This window comes from Sarcophilus harrisii, chromosome 5, assembly GCF_902635505.1.
Source record: "Sarcophilus harrisii chromosome 5, mSarHar1.11, whole genome shotgun sequence".
Lineage (NCBI taxonomy): Eukaryota > Metazoa > Chordata > Mammalia > Dasyuromorphia > Dasyuridae > Sarcophilus > Sarcophilus harrisii.
Window position 1 is genome coordinate 129,917,960 of NC_045430.1, and position 21,394 is coordinate 129,939,353.

The following is a 21,394-nucleotide window of genomic DNA, read 5'->3' on the forward strand; positions in this document are numbered from 1 at the left end:
AAAAAAAATGAACTTAATATGAGAATTTGAAAATATGTTTCAATACACCATTAGTTCAAATTGAGAATTAGAAAAATGGAATTGCTATGAAAAGAAATAGTAACAGATAAATATAAAAACTACTAAAGAGAGAATAAAAATTAACTACACTTCAAAAAATTTCTCCCTACAAATAGCAATATTCTTCTAACAAAAGCACTTAAATTTCAATCTATTAATATAGCATATGTATTCTACTTCTGAACTAAATAGCAACATAAACATAAGGTGAATAATTTTCTCATCCCAATATAACAGATTTTAGAACCTTTCCAATTTTACTATCAATATTTATATTTTATAATAAAAAATGATTTTAGCTGATTTTTCTGTCTACAAAAACTGAAAAAAATTGCTCTGTTGAAATTTAATGAAACTGTTTCTTATTCTCTCTGCCTTCTGTTAGCTTGCCTTATGATGTAATTATGCTTAATATTTTTAAAATTTATCAGTAATAATTGCCTTGTTGACATATCTAAGCAAGTCTGAGAAACAACGAAATTCAAATATCAGAACCACAATAGCATACTCCTTCATGGTAACTGAAAATACATTATAAGTAGCTATTTTGTAATTAGTTACATAAAAAGATGACTGAATGCCTCAAAGTGCTATGCTATGATCCAATGTTCTTACATTATTCCTACCTTTCTTCCCAGTGACTGATCTTTGTCTTGATGGTGACACCAGATCCTTTACAATCTGTAAGACTTGAATCATCGCTATTTAGCAAGACTAAAGACTCCAGCTGCTCCTCCAGAAATCCAACAGGTTTCATCACTAACAGCTCATTACATTCTGCTTTCAGTGAGCTCAGAAATGCTGAGACACCAACACAATTAATCTTCACAGAAATAAATGTTTTTGCTAGCTGTCCCATGAATCCTTTGAAGCAGTTAAAAAATTCAAAGTGAATTCAGGACATTTAAGAAAATATCCTCTTCAAGGTCCAAAGTATCTTTCTATGTAAAGTTTCAATTAGCAACAAAAAGGAAAAAAAAATGTGTGATTTAAAAAAATATTTTGTTTAAAAAAAGAGAGATTAGAGTTTTAAAATATTAGGAAATAAGCACATTAACAGAATAACACACAAATGCTTAAACTAAATTTCCTCAAAAGTACAGCCAATAAATAATCAAATTATAGATATTTCAACTTTTTCTAAAACCTTAATTATATTTAATTTTTATTTCTAGAAACTTCTTGAATACTAAAAAATAAATGAAAGCAGCTGAAATTAAAGATCATCTTGATAACTACAAGCTGCTAATAATTCTAAAATCACTAAGCACTGCCAAAAATATCTACAAGAACAGTCCTTAAGTTTCTCCTCATCTTTCTTACACATCTCAGACATTCTGGTACTGATTCTTATGTTTCACTGTATACGAGACTCCCTAGTAAGAACTTGCAATTTCTTCAGTCTCACCACTAGAGGTATAAAGAGACCCTAAAGTAATCATTGTTTCTGTCAAGTAAGTTTATGAAATGAGAAATATTCAATTGATATTTATTATCATTCTTTTAAAAGTATATTCATTGGTCATTTACTTAAAAGCTACCAAAAAGATAAATAAATAAAAAACTTCTCAGGTATAATTTTTAGTCTCCTCAAAATGCTGTATTTATGCCTTTTGCTTCCTCATACTCCCATCATGAAGACTATTATTTACTGCCACTGACCCCCATTCTTTTTCCTACCTCCTCCTATTGTTTCCTGTTTTGATGTTTTAAAATACACATATGTAATATACATTCTGGTATATTCATGCTGGAAAAAGATTTCAAGATATCTAATGAACCAATTCCATAGTTTCAAGCATAATAATAGTATACGTATTGGCATTTAATGCTGGGATGATGAGGACCAAAGGAGATAGCTAATGACAATTGATGCATTTAATTGTAATAGTTGACAATGTGAAAAACTGTTCAAAGTCACTAATAAGCAGTGGAATATATATTAAAATATTCCTTAGGTATCACTTAAAATCTTGATGCTAACAAAGATGGTAAAATAAGAAAGCTTTATTGTGGGGGTTCCAAAAAGATAGGCAATGCTAATTCATTACTAATGGAATTGTACATTGGTAAAAACTAGAAAAACAATTTGGAATTATACTAGAAAAGTTACTAAACTGTTTATAATATTTAACTCAGAAATTCCACTACTGTCTATATCTTAAAAGGGCTACTGATAGTATGTGCACACGTGCAAACACATACATACACATGCACATAAAAATTCACATACAAAAATGTTTATAACAGCATAATATGTCATAACAAGAAGTCTGAAAGAAAATGTGCCCCATGAGTAGGGAATGGCTGGACAAATAATAGTATGTAAAATATAATGCAAAACTATTACACCATAAAGAAAGTCAAATTCAGGAAAATATGGCTCTAGCTGTTCAGAGTCTAAACCACACACAAGGATAGCTTTATTCTTAATCTCAGTATCAGTCAAATGATGCCTAAGTCTGAAATTCCATATAGATCATATTTATTTCTTTAACATTTTCCTCCACTCAGCCAATCAGGCTATTCTCCCTTCTTGTTCCCTATCCATGACATTCTATCTACCTTTTCTGTGTCTTTCCAAAGGGTTATCCCCTCTTTCTCTCCTCACAACCCAATTCTTAATGCCTTGAATGCAGTCCATTACTCACGTTAGTTTCATAAATTACTACTTTCCTTCTAGACTCAGCTTAAGCAACATCTCCCATAGGAAGAATTTTCTGATTTCTTCCACCCAGTTGCTGGTGTCCTCCCTAGAAATTACTTTGTCTCCTTCCAATAAAATGTTAGTTCTTAGAGGGCCGGATTAATATCATTTTTGTCTTCATATTCTCTATACTTAACATAGTATCTGGTACAATGCAAGTACTTAATAAACGTGTGGCAACTGATCAATTTCTGCCCCAATGACTGCCTAATAAACTCCATATACTCCTTAGCATGTCAATCAAGGCTTTTTATAATGTGGCTCCAATCTACCTTTCTGGATTTATCCCTCACTATACCTCCTTTCATATACTCATGCATGGTAAAGGAACATATTTTCAAAAGCAAAAATAAGTATTCAACATCAGTTGTAGATAAAAAGCAGCCTAGTAGTATTGTGTTAAATGATGAAATGCTTTGAAAGGTAAAAAAAAACAACAACAAAAAACACTTATTTTGTAAAAACAGTTTCTAATACCAAATCCTTATTTTTATAACCATGTTTTCTGTAGCCTTTCCTTATTCTTCCACACACACACACACACACACACACACACACACACACATATCTCCAACTCAAATACATTCAAAACAAAACTAAAGTGATACTGTAAGTCAAAGAATAAGATAATAGCAAAAATAAAAACAAAAGCACTACCATCCAAGACAAAGAAAATTATCAATGAAAACATGATTGCTGTCACCTATTGTCCTCGACTGAATGCCTAAGACTACTCCTGCTTTCTTTACATTTAAGAAAAAAAATTTATCAAATGAAATGAGAACAATACCCAACGTAAGTATAATATAAAGTTTTATAAGTGCTCAGAAAAGAGAAATTGGTCCAGAAAACTGACATAAAACCTATTTTCAAACAAGTAAACTAATACTTTCTAATAGTACTGACCTCTGGGAAATAAATTAATTTGAACATCTTCTTTGCCCAGAATACAAGATAAGAAGGCAGATAACCAGTAAAATTAAAAGACAAAATAGTAAAGATATGCATAATAAACAATAGTGAGTAATTTAAATTACTCTCTCAAGACTTTAAGAACAACATGTATTTTAATGGATCCTTTTGAGTCTTAAAAATCCAAAGTCAAGACCATTTTCAATGTGTTTTGTTTTGAATTTTTAAAAAAATCTTCTGAACAAAAAGTGATTCTATTACTCAAACTCCTTTAATTTCTGGGAACAAAATTTAAAAATCCCAATGAAGTGGAAAGGTATCATAAAGAAATAATTGACCAATTTAGTTGTTGAGTTTTTTTTTTTTTAAGAGACTCAATGAAAATGAAAGCAAGGATAAGTCATAGAGTAAATATAAAAGAGTGGATATTGTGTTATAAGAAAAGTACCAACAATGATAAAGTTTAGAATAAGGTAAATCTGTCACAGATGGCTAGAGACAACAAAAAGAGCTTTCTACCTATCTGGGGAAAAGAGAGATGGATCAAAGAAGGCACTATTCATTTGGCATTGTTCAAAGTGGATAGGATGATAAGAGTAGTGAGAAAGATAGTAGTTCTGTTTAATTCTTATTTGGGTTATATTTTTACTGCCAAAAAAAAAATTATCTTTAGGCCTGGAAAGGAAAAACAAAAATGGCTAATGGGGAGTTGAAACCCAAAATCAGGATCGACATAGTAGGGGAGGAACCTGCAGTCCTCAAATAACTCGAGTCACCAAGCCAAGAAAAACTACATTCCAAGGCACTGAAAGAACAGGTGATGTAACTACAAAGACAGTGTTAATAATATTGAAAGACTATGGAGATGAAACAGATGATACAGAACCAGGGCAGGGCAAATGTTGCCTTGATTTACATCAAAGGAAAGGAGAGTAGATTTTGCAAACTAAACACCAGTGCACTTGATTTTGTTTCCTGGTAAATTAAATCAGTGATCACATGATGTCAAAATAGCTTCATCAAACACAGATCAGGCTAAACTAACCTCATTTCCTGTTGTAGCAGGGTATATAGATTGTAGAACAAGTAAATGAAGACATTTAGCAAATATCTCATGCTACTCTTATGAACAGAACAGGGGAAACGCCTTTTGAAAAGCAGATGGATTTGGAACTGATTTGATGTTAATTTGTAAAGGTGATTTAAGTTAATTGGCACAGGGAAGGAAGGAAGGAAGGAAGGAAGGAAGGAAGGAAGGAAGGAAGGAAGGAAGAGAGGGAGGGAGAGAGGAAGGGAAAGAAAAGAGAGAGGGAGGGAGGAGTATTTATATAGTGTCTACTATGTGCTAGGTTCTGTGATAAAACTTTTTTTTAACAAACATTATTTTATTTCATCTTCACATCAGGTAGATATTATTATTACTTTACAGTTGAGGAAACTGAAGCAAACAGAGATTGAACAACTTCTCCAGGATCAAACATCTAGTACATGTTTTGAAGCAAGTTTTCCAGACTCTAGGCCCAGTATTCTATTCAACATACCACCACCTTTCTATCTATTCTATTTAACATTTTTATTAATGGCTTAGATAAAGACAGAGGTAGTATGCTTATTTTGTAAATGACAAAAACCTGGGAGGGGTAGTTATCATTTTGGATGCCAATCAAGATTCAAAATCCAAACTAGAAAACATTAGGCTAGACCTACAACAAATCATTAGAAATCAAGGAAGAAGACTTGAAGATAACCTTTAGATGGAAAATGGATGATTATAAGAATGATAATACCTTTAAAAGACCTATAGAAGGCTACCTCAATATTAGACTTTTTATTAAGAGAGACATATAAGGTCCAGTATCTATAACTCCTGGTCTTACTATATTCTGATCTGGTCAAAACACATCAAGAATAATCTCTTCCTACTGAGTGAAGTAAGTAGAACCAGAGCAACATTATACAAAGTAACAGCAATAGTATTAGACTTTGCTCTTCTCAGCAATATGATGATCTAAGATAATTCGAAATCTCATGATTGAAAATGCTATCCACACTTAGAGAAAGAATGAAATCTGAATGCAGATTGAAACATATTTTGTTGTGGGTTTTTTTCTTTCTCATTCTTTTTCTCTGTTGTTCTGATTCTTCTTATACAACATAACTAATGTAGAAATGTTTAATATGACTGTACATGTATAACTTTCTTAGAGAAGGGGGAACAGAAGGAAGAAAAAATGGAAATCAAAATGTTATAAAAGTAAATGTTGAAAAATATCAAAAAGAATATTCTGTTTAGCTTTGGTACTACGTTTTAGAAAGGGTATTGACAGAATATTTAAAGGAGAACAAAAAATGGTGAAGGAAGATTATGCTATATCACTATCAGTTGAAAGGAACTATAATTATTTAACCTAAAAAAAAAAAAAAACCTAAGTGGGGATATATTAACTATCTTGAGATATGGACTACAAAGGGCTGTCAAGGCAGGGATAAGTGATTTATTTTGTTTTGCCTGTCCCCTAAAGTATCAGAGTAACAGATAAAAGATGCAGAGATAGATTTGGCTTAACCTAAGGAAAAACTTCCTAACAATTAGAACTATCTAAAAGTAAAATGTTTTGCTTCAGAATAAAGTTCTTCCTTCATTAGAGGTATTTAAGCAAAAGAGCAGCTAAGCAGTACAGTGTACTGGTCCTGACTTCAGGAAGGTTAATCTTCCTGAATTTAGATCTAATCAGACATTTCAGAGACATCTAAGTGGTCCAGAGGATGGAGCACTGGCCCTGGAGTCAGGAAGACTTGAATTCAAATCTGTCTTTAAACATTACTGCTCTGGTCCCAGGCAAGTCACTTAATCCTGTTTGCCACAGCTTTTTCATCTGTAAACTGAACTGGAGAAGGAAATAGAAAACCACTCCAGTGCCTTTGCCATGAAAACCCCAAAATCAGGTCATTGGAGAGTTACATACAACTGAAATAAATGAATAACAAACAAAAATTTGGTAACCTCGTGTTAGCTATGCTACAAAAAGGATTCTTTGTTAAGTATGGGTTGGATGAGATGTCCTCTGAGGGTTCTTAGAAGTCAGATTCTAGGATAGTTTGGATCTGTGACTTTTCTTCAAAACATTTCTTAGGTATTGAACAACCATCATTTTATAGGACATCCTACTACAGCACATGCCACTACAACTAAATATAAGAAAAAAAAATAATGATCATCACCCTAGGGACAAGAACAACTTAAAAATTCAAGATAGCCAAATAACACAGATAATATGTTGTATAAGTGAATATTATAATTTCAATTTTGGACTATGGGGGGGGAGGTTAACAAATCAGTTCATTTTATCTTTTCTTCAATCCAAACTTGCAACATATTGCATAATTATCTTCTTGAGATGATAATCATCTTTTAAAATGTGTTTAAGATTAAAAGTGCCATGCATTACAATTACATATTTTCAAAAGCTTAAATTGCATATTAAAACTTGGAAATCATGCCCTCAGATACTATTCTACAAAAATGTATAATTTGTAAAAGATCTTGTTCAAATATTCTAGAATTACCTTAAAAATGCTAATTATGGGGATTTAGATATTAACAAAATCTGATAAAATGTGGCCTACTTTGGACTAGAGATTTGGAAATTGAGGAAAATAAAATGTTTGTTTTGAATATGAAGATTGAAAAAATCTAAAATCTTCCTCTATCCTTCTCCTAACTTTTCTGTTAATCGAAATACCATTCTCCCAGACATGCAGACATGATTAAAACATTTCTCTGTCTGATCAACTACATCCAGTCAGTAGCCAAGTGCTGTCAATTCTACCTTGGAACAGTGCTTTTATATAGCCATTTTCAGAGATTCAAAGAGCTTTATATTTTAACTCATTGTGAGTTTCACAACAATCCTGGGAAATTTTTTTTTTTTTCATTTTACAGCTGAAGAAACAAGTCCAGAGAGATTGGATGATTTATCCAGGATCACACAGCTAGGGTTTTAAGAAAGGATTCAAACTCACATCTTGATTCCAATTTGCACCTTACCCACTGTGTCACTTAATTCCCTATGAAACCAACCCTAGAGCTCAAGCACTCATTATTTCTTATCTTGACGATTTTAACAGCACTAAACACCAACTTATCTTATTTCACATCTTGCCCTTTAGATGCTCTAAACCAGGACTTCTTAAACTTAAAGTAATAAACTGGGAATACATTTTTACATTCAAAGGTTCTGATAAAGGCCTCATTTCTAAAATATATAGAGCAGTGGTTCTCAAACTTTTGTTTTCAGTATCTTTATCCTATTAAAACTTATTGAGGATCTCTCCAAAGCGGTTTTGTTTATCTGGATTATATTTATAGACATTTACCATATTGGAAATTAAAACTGTTTTTAAATTTGTAGATGCTCTAAAAGGGTTTCAGAAATCCCCAGGATTCTCTAGACCATACTTCGAGAACCACTGATATAGAGAATTGACTCAAATTTATAAGAATTCAAGTCATTCTCCACTTCATAAATGGTCGAAGGATTTTCAGTTGAAGACATTGAAACTATTTCTAGTCATATGAAAAGAAGCTCCAAATCACTATTGAACAAAGAAATGCATATTAAGGCAACTGAGATACTACTACACACCTCTCGGATTGGCTAAGATGACAGGAAAATATAACGATTACTAATGTTGGAGGGAATGTGGGAAAACTGGGACACATTGATTGGAACTGTGAACGAATCTAACCATTCTGGAGAGCAATTTGTAACTATGCTCAAAAAGTTATCAAACTGTGCATATCCTTTGACCCTGCAGTGTTTCTACTATCCCAAAGAGATCTTAAAGGAGGAAAAGGGGCTCACATGTGCAAAAATGTTTGTGACAACTCTTTGTAGCAGCAAGAAACTGGAAACTGAATGGATGCCCATCAACTGGAGAAGGGCTGAATAAATTATGGTATATGAATATTATGAAATATTTTTGTTCTGTAAGAAACGACCATCATGGTGATTTCAGAGAAGCCAGAAGAGACTTACATGAATTGATCTGAACAGAACCAGGAGATCATTATATATGTCAACAACAATACTATACAATGATCAATTCTGATGGATGTGGCTCTCTTCAACAATGGGATGATTCAAACCAGTTCCAATTGTTCAGTGATGAAGAGAGCCATCTACACCCAGAGAGAGGATTGTGGGAACTGAGTGTGGACTACAACATAGTCTTTTCACTCTTTTTGTTGTTATTTGCTTGCATTTTGTTTTCTTTCTCAGTTTATTTTCCTTCTTGATTCAATTCTCTTCTGCAAGATAACCCTATAAATATGTGTGTATATACATTCTCCCTCCCTTATTATAAATTTTTCCTTATATGCCTCTTTTTATAACATAATTTTCTTCAACTTTCCTCTTTGTTCCCCTTTCCATTCTTTTATGTCCTTTAAGCAGAATGCTTCTGACTGCCCTAATAATGATAAAATTCTTAACAGTTACCTTATCATCTTTCCATGAGAATATTAACAATTTAATCCTATGCTTCTCTTGAGTCTCTTCAATGTCAAATTTTCTACTCAAAGCTAGTATTTTTATCCAGAATCTGATCTATTGCAAATGCTGGGTAGGATTTTCTTAAATGTAATCCTAGCTCCTTTACCTCCCAAAATATTTTATTCCAAACCTTCTGCAACTTTACAGTTAGTAGCTACTAAATCTTTTGTCATCCTTACTGTGATTAAATGATATTGAATTTTTTTTTCTCACTGCTTGCAGTATTTTCTCCTTAACCTGAAGGCTTTGGAATTTGTCTATAATATTCCTTGGGAGTTTTTATTTTGAAATCTCTTTCAAGAAGCAATCAGTGGATTTTTAAATTTCAACTCTGCCCTCTAGCCTTTAATTATATGGGCAGTTTTCCCTTATATTTTCTGGAAATGTGAGGTAGGCTCTTTTTTAAAAAAAATCATGGCTCTCAGGCAGTCCAATTATTCTTAAATTATTTCTTATTGTCTTACTTACCAGGCCAATTCTTTTTCCTATGAGATAGTTCAAATTTTCATCTACTTTTCCTTGTAATTTCACAGTATTTGTGTCTTGATGTCTCAGAATTATATTTTTCATCTGACCAATTCTAATTTTTAAGGACATTTTTTTTCTCAGTAAAATTTTATAACTCTTTTTGCCATTTGGCCAATTTTGAGTTTTAAGGAATTTATTTTCTTCAATATTTTTTTTATGTCTCTTATCAAGCTACTAATTATCTACTCACAATTTTCTTGCATAGCTCTAATTTCTTTTTGAAATTTTTCCTTTATTGCTCTCAATTGATTTATAAAATCATTTTTTGATCTTTTTAAAACATCTCTTTAGTTCTTCTAGAAATTTTTGTTAGGTTTGTTTCCAATTTGCATTTTATTTAAGACATTAGATGTTTTTAAATCATTGTCTTATTTTGAGTTTGTGTCTTGAGGGTGGATCCCCATCCCCAAAATAGCTTCTTATTGGCAGGTTCTTTTTGTTTGTTTGTTCATTTTTCCAGACTATTTCTTATTTATACTTTTACGTTTGAGTTGGTCTCTGCTCACCTCTGAAGGAGAATGATTGGCCTTGAGTATGAAGTTTTAATGTCCTACTGCTTTCAAAGTCAAGTTTGAGGCTTTCGGTATATCCAAGGTAGTATGATCTAGTGTAAGTCTGGGCACTACTTCGCTGGTCTCAGCTCTAGCTGTCACTAAGATATGACCCTGCTCTATGGGTGATGTCCCTGACTACAATCTCTCCTCTCCACCCTAGAACTGGATAATAGCTAATGGAATTGATACATTGTACCTAATCATATACCTGCTGCTAGCAGAGGATTTCTATTCCCTCCTTCCCCTTCTCCAAATTTCTTTCTAATCCAGTTTTCAATCTTCTGGCCATCTCTGGGTGATGGGCCCTTTGAGTGCTGCCACAATTGCTACTACTGACACTTCCCCTTCCAAAATCCACAATCCATGCTGCTTCTGCAATTCCTTTCAGCCTAGCTCTCACCCCAGGACAAAGACCACTCTTTAGGTCTTCCTCAGTTGCCCTGGACAAGACAAATGATTCACTGTGACTTTTGTTGGTTATCTCAGAATTTAGTTTGACATGCTTTTAAAGTTATTTAGAAAGGTATATTAGAAAAGGTCGGATAAAAAGCTCCCTTCACTTACCCATCTTGGCTCTACCCCACAAAAGTTTCATTTAGAATGCAGTGCTAAGGTTCACTTTGAAGGAACAGTAGGCAGAGTTGAGAAGGAAGTACATTCCAAGGGATTGGGCTGGTCAGTGCAAAGCCAAAGAGATGGATTGTCATGTGTGAAGAACTAAGAGGAAACCTGTTCAGCCGGATTTCAGGAAAGGTGGCAAAATAAAATGACGTTTGGAAGTAGGTTGAGGCTAAATTAAAGAGAACTTTCAAAACTAATCAAAGAAGTTACATTTTATCCTTTACACAATAAGAAGCATTGGAATTTATTAAGTAGGGGAACAATCAGTGAGATTTTTATTTTATAAATAACTTTACAGAAGTATGACTAGAACTTAATTTGATAAAACATTAGATGTTTTCTTAAAGGGATTTAGTACTGTTATAAAGCTATCTTACTACCTAGCTTATGGGTAGTGAGGGCAAGGGGTAAGTGACTTCAACAGTATAGAGAACTGATGAGAAAGATGAGAAAACTCCTTCTGTCAATATTAGGTGCTGGCAACTTGTCTGAAAATTAGAATATTAGTTACCTAGCACACTGCGAGGTTAAGAGTCATGCCCAGAATCATACAGGCAGACATCTTTTTTTTTTTTTTTTTTTTTGGCAAGGCAACTGGAGTTAAATGACTTGCCCAAAGTCATACAGCTAGTGAATATTCAGTGTCCGAGCCTGAACTTTAATTCAGGCCCTCCTCAGGCCCCTCCAGGGCCAGAACTCTATACACTATGCCATATAGCTGCCCCAGATTGCTGAGATCAGCAATTTATCTGCTATATCACCCTGCCTCTCAAGAGTACTCTAATAAAACTATATAAACTCTAGCTATAAAGAGCTTACAGATGGCTTTCATGATCAATGTAGCTCAGCTAGAGCTCAAGCTTTACAAAGCAGCTTGAAGATCATCAAAGATTTATGCAAAAAGTAATGTTTTGTAACCATAATACAGATATTTTGGGAGATTTGCATATGGCCTTATTTTCAAATTCAAGAACTCATATCAAAAATGGTATTCAGGAGATCAGAGATCAAAGTACTTCTTAACAATTCAATAGAAAAAAAAATTCAAGATGTCAATAAAAACTATTTTCAGAATTGAAATTTCTTACTGCCAATTTTGATCACCATCCCCAAAGCTCTATAATCTGGGCTTATAATTATAATCTCATAGTGCAAATGAATTTAATATAACATTCTAGCAAAGTCATATTTTTCAAGTATATATATATATATATATATATATTTACATACAAACACATGTATGTGTATATAACAATATAAACAATATTTTTATTAAGAATACCAAATATATATATATATATATATACAGAGAGAGAGAGAGAGAGAGAGAGAGAGAGAGAGAGAGAGAGAGAGAGAGAGAGAACACACCTTTAGTAATGAAAGGGAATCTATTCTAAAAGTTTTCCACCAAGGAAATGTGCAAAAATTATAGCACCAATTATAAGAAGGGAGACTAACAACAGATCCCTCTCTAAAACATAAAGTAGGTAATTGCTTATTTTTAGAATCCTCCCACTTCTTTTCTTTTGAATACCAAAAATCCACTATCAAGATGTCTACCTCACAGCTTCTCACAACCTTACTCTTCTCAACGCACCCAAGTATACAGTTATCTGAGTTAAGCTGCCATCACAGTCACAACATATGATTAGAGTAATTTACACTAACAGAAAAGAAAGGGCATAATCTTTTCAAATAGTATTTACATGTTGAAAGAGTATGTATATAATGGGTATAGTGGATAAAAATGGGTGGGGAGATATTTTTGAGAAAACCCACTCTAAAACAAGTTTAACCTTCCAAGGAGTGAGTGTAATAAAAGGTTCATAGTATCATAGTCTAAATATATCATTTTACAAATGAGGAAACTAAGATGGATATATTTAAGTAACTGCCACAATCAAATACACAATAGTGATTGAGTAGTAAACTGAACCCAGGTCTTCTCTCTCCATATCTGGTCTTCCTTTTATACAACACTTAGCAGAGTTTTATACAACCACTCCTCTGTCTCCCCATAGACCTCTTCTTCCTCTCTCCTCATCTTATCTAATTCCCTAAGATCAGATCCTTCAGTATCTCCTCCTTTACTACAGTTTCTGAAGAAAAGCTGACCTGTTTGTTTGCCTAAGTCAATGCCTTCATATAAATATATATTTATTTATATCTTTGATACCAACCTTTCCCATTTTTCTGCCTTCCCTATGTCCCCCTTTTTTTTTTCTAATCTTTAAAATCTCTCACTGTCCTATGACTGTTTTCCAGATATCTACAAACCTCCCAAGTCTCCACCATCCTTAAAGAAAAAACCTTATAAGACCACACCTTTCCTGCTAGCTATCATTCTCTATTTCTTCCCCACTTTTCAGCTCAAGTCTTTCTCACTGTCAGATGCTTCTAATTCTGGTATTCTGAATCCCCATTTAAATCCTATTTTCTATAACCCACTATTTCCTTATGGTCATCTCTCTCAACCTAGCTCCACAAAGGTTTCACACTAAAGCAAATCATCCCTTCCACCACACTCTTGAATACCTGTTCCATAGATTAAAAACAATCCAATATTGTTGTCTGGGGAAGGGGTAAAGGAAACGGAGGGGAAAAATTTGTAATATAAGGTTTTGCAAGAATGAATGCTGAAAACTATCTTTGTATATATTTTGAAAATAAAAAGTTATTTAAAAAAAACTTTTTAAAAATTCCTAAGTATCATATTAAAATAATGTCCTAGTTCTCCCTTCAAAATAAATAAACAAAAAACAATCTTAAACTTTAGAAATTTTCCTTTTTCAGTTCTCCCATTTTTTTTTTTTTTTTGCACTTAAGACCTGGTTTCCTCCTGAAGATTCTCTGGCCACCCTTTCTGAACTTATATTCATATTCTTGGGATGGGGGAGTTAAACCCCAGTTCATTTAATCCATATCCATAACCCAATCAAAATTCTTGTGGATAATGTCAACTACTCTCCAGAGAGAATGCATATAAATAAGTGCATGAAAAGAAGTGATGTCAATTCTATTCAATTTTCTAAATCATCCTAGTATCTTTACAGTGTTCTAGACAAGAAACTACCACAAATCAGGAACATGCCTCAGTTTTAATCCTAATTCTTCCTATTTAGAATGATGAAACTTTCCTTTATCACTTCCCCATGGAAGCAATTTCTCTCCACTCACAGAATTTTATATTGCTTATTATATAATACATTTATTATTTATTATGATGTACTACCATTATTTAATTATAAGTTTAATTATTTCCCTTACTAAACTGCAAACTTGAAGAATGTAAGCCATTCCTTACATAATAATTTATTCTGATCATATAGAAGGCTCTCAATAGGTTGTTTTTTAAAAAGTGATTGGATTGGACCAGTCTTAGAGTAAGACAACAGAAGAATAGAAGACGGCTAATTTATTTCCATCTATGTGCAGTTGTGTTAAACTTGTGAAAATGAATAAGAAGAAAACAGTTGGTATATTTTTTTTCCAAATAAGATAACATCAGGACCAAAAGAAAAAAATATATATTAATCTATTAAGAAAAACCTTTTTCATGTATATATAGTGAATTGATCTTACATTTCATTTTCATACAAGGTTATATTTACATATAATTATACATACTTCAAAATTTAATTCAGCTGTCCAAAAAACCTTAGTATTGTCAAGGCATTCTTGACTAAAGTCAGTTTGGCAATGTGTATATTTTGGAGCATAAAAGGAAATGAACTGTATAGTACATTTTATAGTTAACATAAGCTATCTTCTAGACATGCTACTAGAAGGGAGAATAATAACAATACTAATAGTAACTATAATAATAGGAGTAAAGAGCATTTACATAATTGTTTTAGGTTTGCAAGCACATTACATGTTAATTAGTTTGATCCCCACAACCTTCTGAGGTAATTACTATTATTATCCACATTTTCAGATGAAAAGACTGAAACTGTGAAAAGAAGGTGACTTAAACCAGAATCACATAACTAAATCAGTATATGAGGCAGGATTTTAATTCAGGTCTTCCTGAGTCCAAGTCCTACATTCTATCCACTACACCACCTAGATAATCTCATGAGAACATGGCACATAGGATTTTCATCCAAATAAAAGATGTAAACTGAAATCTAATGGCATTTTTAAAAACCTATATTTATTTTGATTTTAAATTAGTCCTTCAAAGAAAAAATTTTAAGAACAATCAATGAACCATAAGAAGTTGCAATATATCATCATTTAAGTAAAATTCAAAGACAGATGAATTGATTTTTACATTTCCTATTTTGACTAATAGTCTAAATTAAAATTTTTGTTGTAATTAAAGTCGGTGCTTTGCAGTTATAAAACTTTTAGGAGCAGAGTATGGTTAGAAGCCTACTTTTTCATTTTAAAATCTCATGTGCTCCATAAATCTTTAAAACTTAATGAGAATTAGAATCTCAACGTATTCATTTGTTCTATTTTTAGCTAAAGAACATTTATCAGGTCAAAGAAAAAGTAGTGCCATGATATGAGAAAAGAACTAGCCTTTTCAATACATTCTTATTTAAGAACAGAAAATTAGTTGTGACTATATATATTACATATAGAGAGAGAGAGTTTAGAGGAAAAAATTATATCATACTTAAATATTTAATATCCTGAAGATTTTCAAGTTCATGTTAACTCCATTAGAAATGAGATGCTGATGGGGGAAACTCATTAAATTGAACCAGACCTCTCCTTCAATCCCCATTCCCCAAATCTTACAAAGCAAAAAGGCATTAAGACTTTGATAGAATGAGGAATCATCTGTCTAACCCTCATTCTTCTTCAACAAAGACCTAAAATTGAACTATATACAACTCTGATAATAAAATTTAAAAAAAAAAAGTCATTTTTCCAATCTAGAGTGGCTACAAAGGAAAGAAACAGAGAGGAGGTATATAGACACTGGAGAGGGATTCTGGCCAAGAGAATATAAGATGGTAGAAAGTATTCCAGCAGTTGGGAATTAGCGTAAAACCCTGAAAGGGTGCCAAAACAGGAAAACCAGGGCAGAAAGAGATCTCAGGGGATTTCTGAACAAGGAAGGACACGATGCAGAATTTCAGGTGCTATCTAGAAAATATACCACTCATTAATTAGCTCCACATCTTAGATCCAGATTGGAAAGTGATGATCTCAAACTTAGGCTCTAGTTGTATACCAAGCATGGTTCCAGGAATTAAAGGTAACTGGGTAGCCCTTCACTCTGGAGTACAGGACTTTCAAAACCAAAAAAAAGCTGGCTCTTCACAATGAACCTATAGAGACTACTAATAGGTTCTCAGTAGGCAAGTCCAACAACAGTAAACTAAAACTCCCAACCAAAAATAACCCCATACACCTAAACCTGGATAAGGAATTTGCAGGACTCAGACTAAGATGGCAGTGAAAAGATTTCCCCCATAACCTTGAGGGGCACTAAAAATGTACAGGATCCTAGCCAAAGTTTTAAAAGTAGCAGAAGGATGGATGCAAGAGGTCAGAAGCTCAAGTCAAAAATCTCAAACATACACACAATGAGAAGTGTTCAAAGCCTCAGCAAAGATATAAAGTGCAAAATTCAAAAGCAAACTGGAAAAATGAACCAAGTATTTAACCATAAAAACAAAAAAACAAAACAAAGCAAAACAAAACAAAAAAACAGAAGAAAATGACTTGAAAAATCTAGAAGTAAAGCCTCAAAGAAAAGTTCAATTTAAACAAAACTCCAACAAGAATTCCTGGAAAAGATAAAAATAAGCTTTATAATGAGCTAGAAATGATTTTTAAAACCAAATGAACATTAAATCAAAGAGGAGAAAACAAAAAGGAACTAAGGAAGAAAGGTATAGTTTGGGGAAAACAGAATTATGTGACTTAATTACTGGAAAGAAAAAAAAAACACTTCTTTGAAAATCAGAATCAAACAAATGAAAGCTAATGACTCCATGGACATCAAGATATAAGAAAATAATGTCAAAAGACTAAAAAAATAAATTAATTAAGAAAAATCCATCATAGGAAAAACAAATGATCTCTAAAATAAATCTATGACAGATAATTTAAGAATTATAGGAATACCGGAAAACTAAGAACAAAAGGAAGGGCACACATACATCATATTTCAGAAAAACTGTCCAGATATCTTAGAACCAGAGGGTAAAGTAAAAAAAGCAAAAGAATCTACAATTCCTTTTTTAAAAAAAGAAAAAGAAAATTCAAAAGAATAATACAACCAAAATCTAGCTCCCAGATTAATGAAAAAATACTGATAGCAGTCAAAAATAAAGAATTCAAGTGCTAAAGTATCATAATCAAGGTTAGACAAATTCAACCAACCACTAACAAGTAGTAGAGAGCTTATACTATTGAAGAGAGCCAAAGTTCCAGGTTTACAACCAAAAATATCCACCCTCAAAATGTAAGTATAATCCTACAGGGAGGGGTGAGAGAAATTAGAGGATTGCTGATGAAAACACCAGAACTGAATAGAAAATGTGGCATACCTTCAAAGGAGTTAGAAGAGAAATAAACTGGGGACTAAACAAAATTAAACTGTTTACTTTCTTATGTAGAAAGATATAGACCAAGTCAGAACTTAATCATTAGAAGTCATGGGGAAAATTTAACTAGCAGAGGACCTAGACGAGACTCCATTTTGTTGGGAAGATCTCAAAAAGAAGAAAGGAATGGGAGAGGAATACGAATGCATAAGGACAGAGCAGGAAAGGAGAAGGAAAAAAATGGGGAAAATTATCTTATTATTCAAGTTGTATAAAATGACAATGAAGTGGAGTAGATGACACTTAAATGTCATCTTCACTGAACTGGTTGAAAGATAGAAAAATATACACAAAAACACAGGTACAGAAAAGCTAAATAGGAAGGTAAGTATTAAAGGGAAAATGGGGGAATAAGAAGAACAGTATAATAAATAAGAAATTAGAAGCAACACAGACTTTTAAAAGGACAAGAGAAAAAAAAAGGTAAATAGAAAATAATGGGATGGTGGAAAATATAGATGGTAATCATAACTATGAATGTAAATGGAATAAACTCACTTTTTAAATGGAAGAAAATAGCAAAATGGAATTAGAAACCAAAATCCAATGTGTCATTTACAAGACACAAACAGAATAAAAAGAGAATTTTTAAAAGTTGTTAAAAAGAGAATCTATTACAATTTCATTGAATTAAAAAGGCAGGGATAGGAATTATTCTCTAATAAGTGATCAATTATACCACTGCTAAGACTTATACCCAAAAATGATTAGAGAAATAGGAAGAGAGAAGAAAATTAACAGAAACAGGAGGAAAAAGCAAAAAACAGACAAACCCCTAATTAAAATAGCTAAGTAAAGAAATTACATTTTATTAAAAATTATAATAAACAATGACAATATCTATACTAAACTTATATGCACCATGATATCTGAATTCTTAAAAGAAAGTTAAAGGAAGAACTATACAGCAAAAATAAAATAGAGCCACTTTAATTTACTTATCTCAATCCTAGACTTAGTGAATCAAAAAATAAGCAAGAATGAAAATAAGGATATGAATAGAATTTTAGAAAAGTTAGATATGAGAGATTTCTGAAGAATACTGAATGGGAATAGAAAGGAGTGCAAAATATCTATTTCTTAGTTATTCATGACACATGCAAATTGACTGTATTAAGGGATAAAAACCCTCATAAATACAGAAAAGTAGAAATATTCTGATCACAATGCAATAAAAGTTACATTCAAGAGAATTATTTACTTTGAAGCAAACTTTGAAAATTAGCTGGAACTTATATAACTTAATATGAAAGAATGGATGAGTTCAAGAACAAATTATAGAAATAAAAAATTTCCTTAGATAATATCAAATTGGAGACATCATAACAAAATTTGTAGGATGTAGTCAAAGCAGCACTTAAAGGAAAATTTGTATTTCTCTTCAGTAAAAGTAAGATCAGATCAATAAAGTGGATATCTAATTTTTTAAAAAACCTAGAAAATCAACAAATTTTGAAACCTAAACCAAAACAGAAACCTTAAAATCAATTGAAATAACCCTACCTTAGAAATAATTGAATAAGTTATAAATGAACTCCCAAGTTAAAAAAAAGACAATGATTTACAAATGAAACCAAATATTTAAAGAACAATTAATTCCAATACTACATAAACATTGAAAAAAAGGGTAAAGTGATCCTCTTAAAATCCTTCCATAAAACACTTAATAATCTGTGTGTATATGTATACACATAGATTTACATGTGTGTATACATGTATATGTATATGTACATGTGTATATATGTGCACACACAGTTTATAAATTCTAAATCATCTTTAAGTATCCTTCATCACAATCCAAAACAGAAACTCTACAGAAGCAATCTCACTTGCTAACATCAAGTATGACTAAAATCACTGTAAGATTATCCAAGAATCCAAGAAAGTCTTTAAAATGTGTCCCTATTCATTTAGATCATTATTTGGACCTTATTTACCTATACAGTACCATCTCTATTTGTACCAAGGTAAAAGAGGTAGAAAAAAAATGCTAAAAAGAACTTCTGAAAGATATTCTTCTGTTTCCAGTTAAGTATAGTAGTATACTACTAACCCTTTCAGAAAAGTGGGAATCTATCTATCCTTTTATCTAAATAGAAGACAATGGTTATTCTGAGTGTTTTAGGGATAAAGTAGATTACATCAGTTTCATTAGATAATTGGAAGGGAAAATCAGTGGAAAAAATTAATCAATTTTAGAAAACTAAAACTTACTGTTTTCATTAAAATTTTTGAACACTAATAAAAACCAGAGAAGCACACTATGTTATTTTAATAATCAGACAACATAATTTAAATATATCTTTATGTGAAATATAAGAAATTTCATATAAAAAATAGTTCATATAATAAAAGTCATAAATGATAAAAAAAAAACTTTACTATGTTTTATTCTGTTGAATTTCTGTGTTATTAATGAGAGGACCTCAGAATTTCATCTATTTTAGCTGTTTCCTTTTTAAAAGTATAATACTTTGATTACCAAATCAAGTTTTAGTCCTTAAGTTTCAGCACCTTAAGCAACTGTGTTATTGGCAGTAGTAGCTAAAAAGGATACAATGATATAGTATCAGGTAGATGTCTACTGTCAAAAGGCCAGTCCAATCTTAAAACTGTGGGGAGAGAGCCACATTCTAAAGGCCCAAGAAATTCTCCTTCTTAAGAATGGGAAAAATGCTATCTGGGACATAGGTCCATGCAGGTCCCCAGGAAAAATAAATCATTAATGATTTCATGTGAAGTTGTAGAAGGTCTTTAGTAGAATGCCTTGTGGTCAATAAAGGATATGTATAATATTTCTGCTTTTTTGCATATATTTATGAGATAGTTGTTTTCCAATATGTAGTCAATTATATATCACTGATAGACACACCCCAAAATGATCAGAGAAATAAGAAAATGGATAAAAAATGATATTAGCAAAACAGGAGAACAATTTCTACGATAATGATAAAACTATAATGTAAGAAACAACTTTCAAAGTTTTAAGAACTATTACCATATATACCGGAGGATCAGTGATTAAACATATTATCCATCTCCTAAGAGAGAGAATAGATTTTATACATAAAGAGACATCTGTCTATATAACCAATGAAAAAATTCCAGTTTTATTGACTATGCATGTTTTGTTACACAGAAACATGTTTTTCTTTTCTTTTTTTTCCCCATGCAATATAGATAGGGTGAAAGGGGGGAAGGGAGAATTTAGTTATTTTTTTTTTTTTAATAAAGAGGTTCAGAAGATACTACAAATGTCAAACACTACACACGCTTCCAGATGAGATCACTATATTATTTGGTTTGCCTGTTTTATTTAGTTACAAAAAACTTTTCACAGAGTAGGGGTAATCTGCAAATGTCTAGAAAAACAAAACAATAAAACTTTTTTTTAAAAAGACCATAAAGGCTGAAAAATATGTAGTACTTTCTGTTCCCATTCAGTAACTGCCAGAGAGCTATCACATCTAATTTCACAAGTTTTTATGAGAATTTTCTAAAGTTACATTCAGGTCTTTAACTTCTTATAAAATTTTGTTAAATTTAACTAGATCAGAGGCAGCTAGCTAAGTGGTGCTAGTCAGGAGGACCTGAGTTCAAATCTTACCTCAGACACTTAACACTTCTTAACTGTGTGATACTGGGCAAGTCATTTAACTCCAAGTGCCTTAGCAAATAAATAAGTAAATAAGCAAAAAAAAAGAATAAATAAATTTAACTAGATCAAAAGTATTACATTATAGTCCCAAGAAATTATAATTTTACTCTCTATATCTCCTACAATTAAATTTTCTTTTAATTACATTGATGTTATACTATTTGGTATTCATATAAGGTGTTGATTTTTCAATCTCTATGATGCCCCTGTCTGTTTCTCTTTCTGTT

General features: G+C 31.9%; 1 protein-coding gene across 4 annotated transcripts in view; it reads right to left on the bottom strand.

The window, feature by feature from the left end:
• USP6NL (USP6 N-terminal like) overlaps positions 1-21,394 on the bottom strand; it is a 184,573-nt gene that overhangs the window by 141,358 nt on the left and 21,821 nt on the right. The window contains exon 1 of one of the 4 annotated variants that reach the window (XM_023504708.2): positions 687-1,252. The exons of the other annotated variants lie outside the window; for them this stretch is intronic. Coding sequence (XP_023360476.1) covers positions 687-759 — 73 coding nt within the window. The 5' untranslated portion in view covers positions 760-1,252. Of the gene's footprint in view, positions 1-686; positions 1,253-21,394 lie in introns of those variants that run through there. 4 annotated transcript variants of the gene reach the window in all.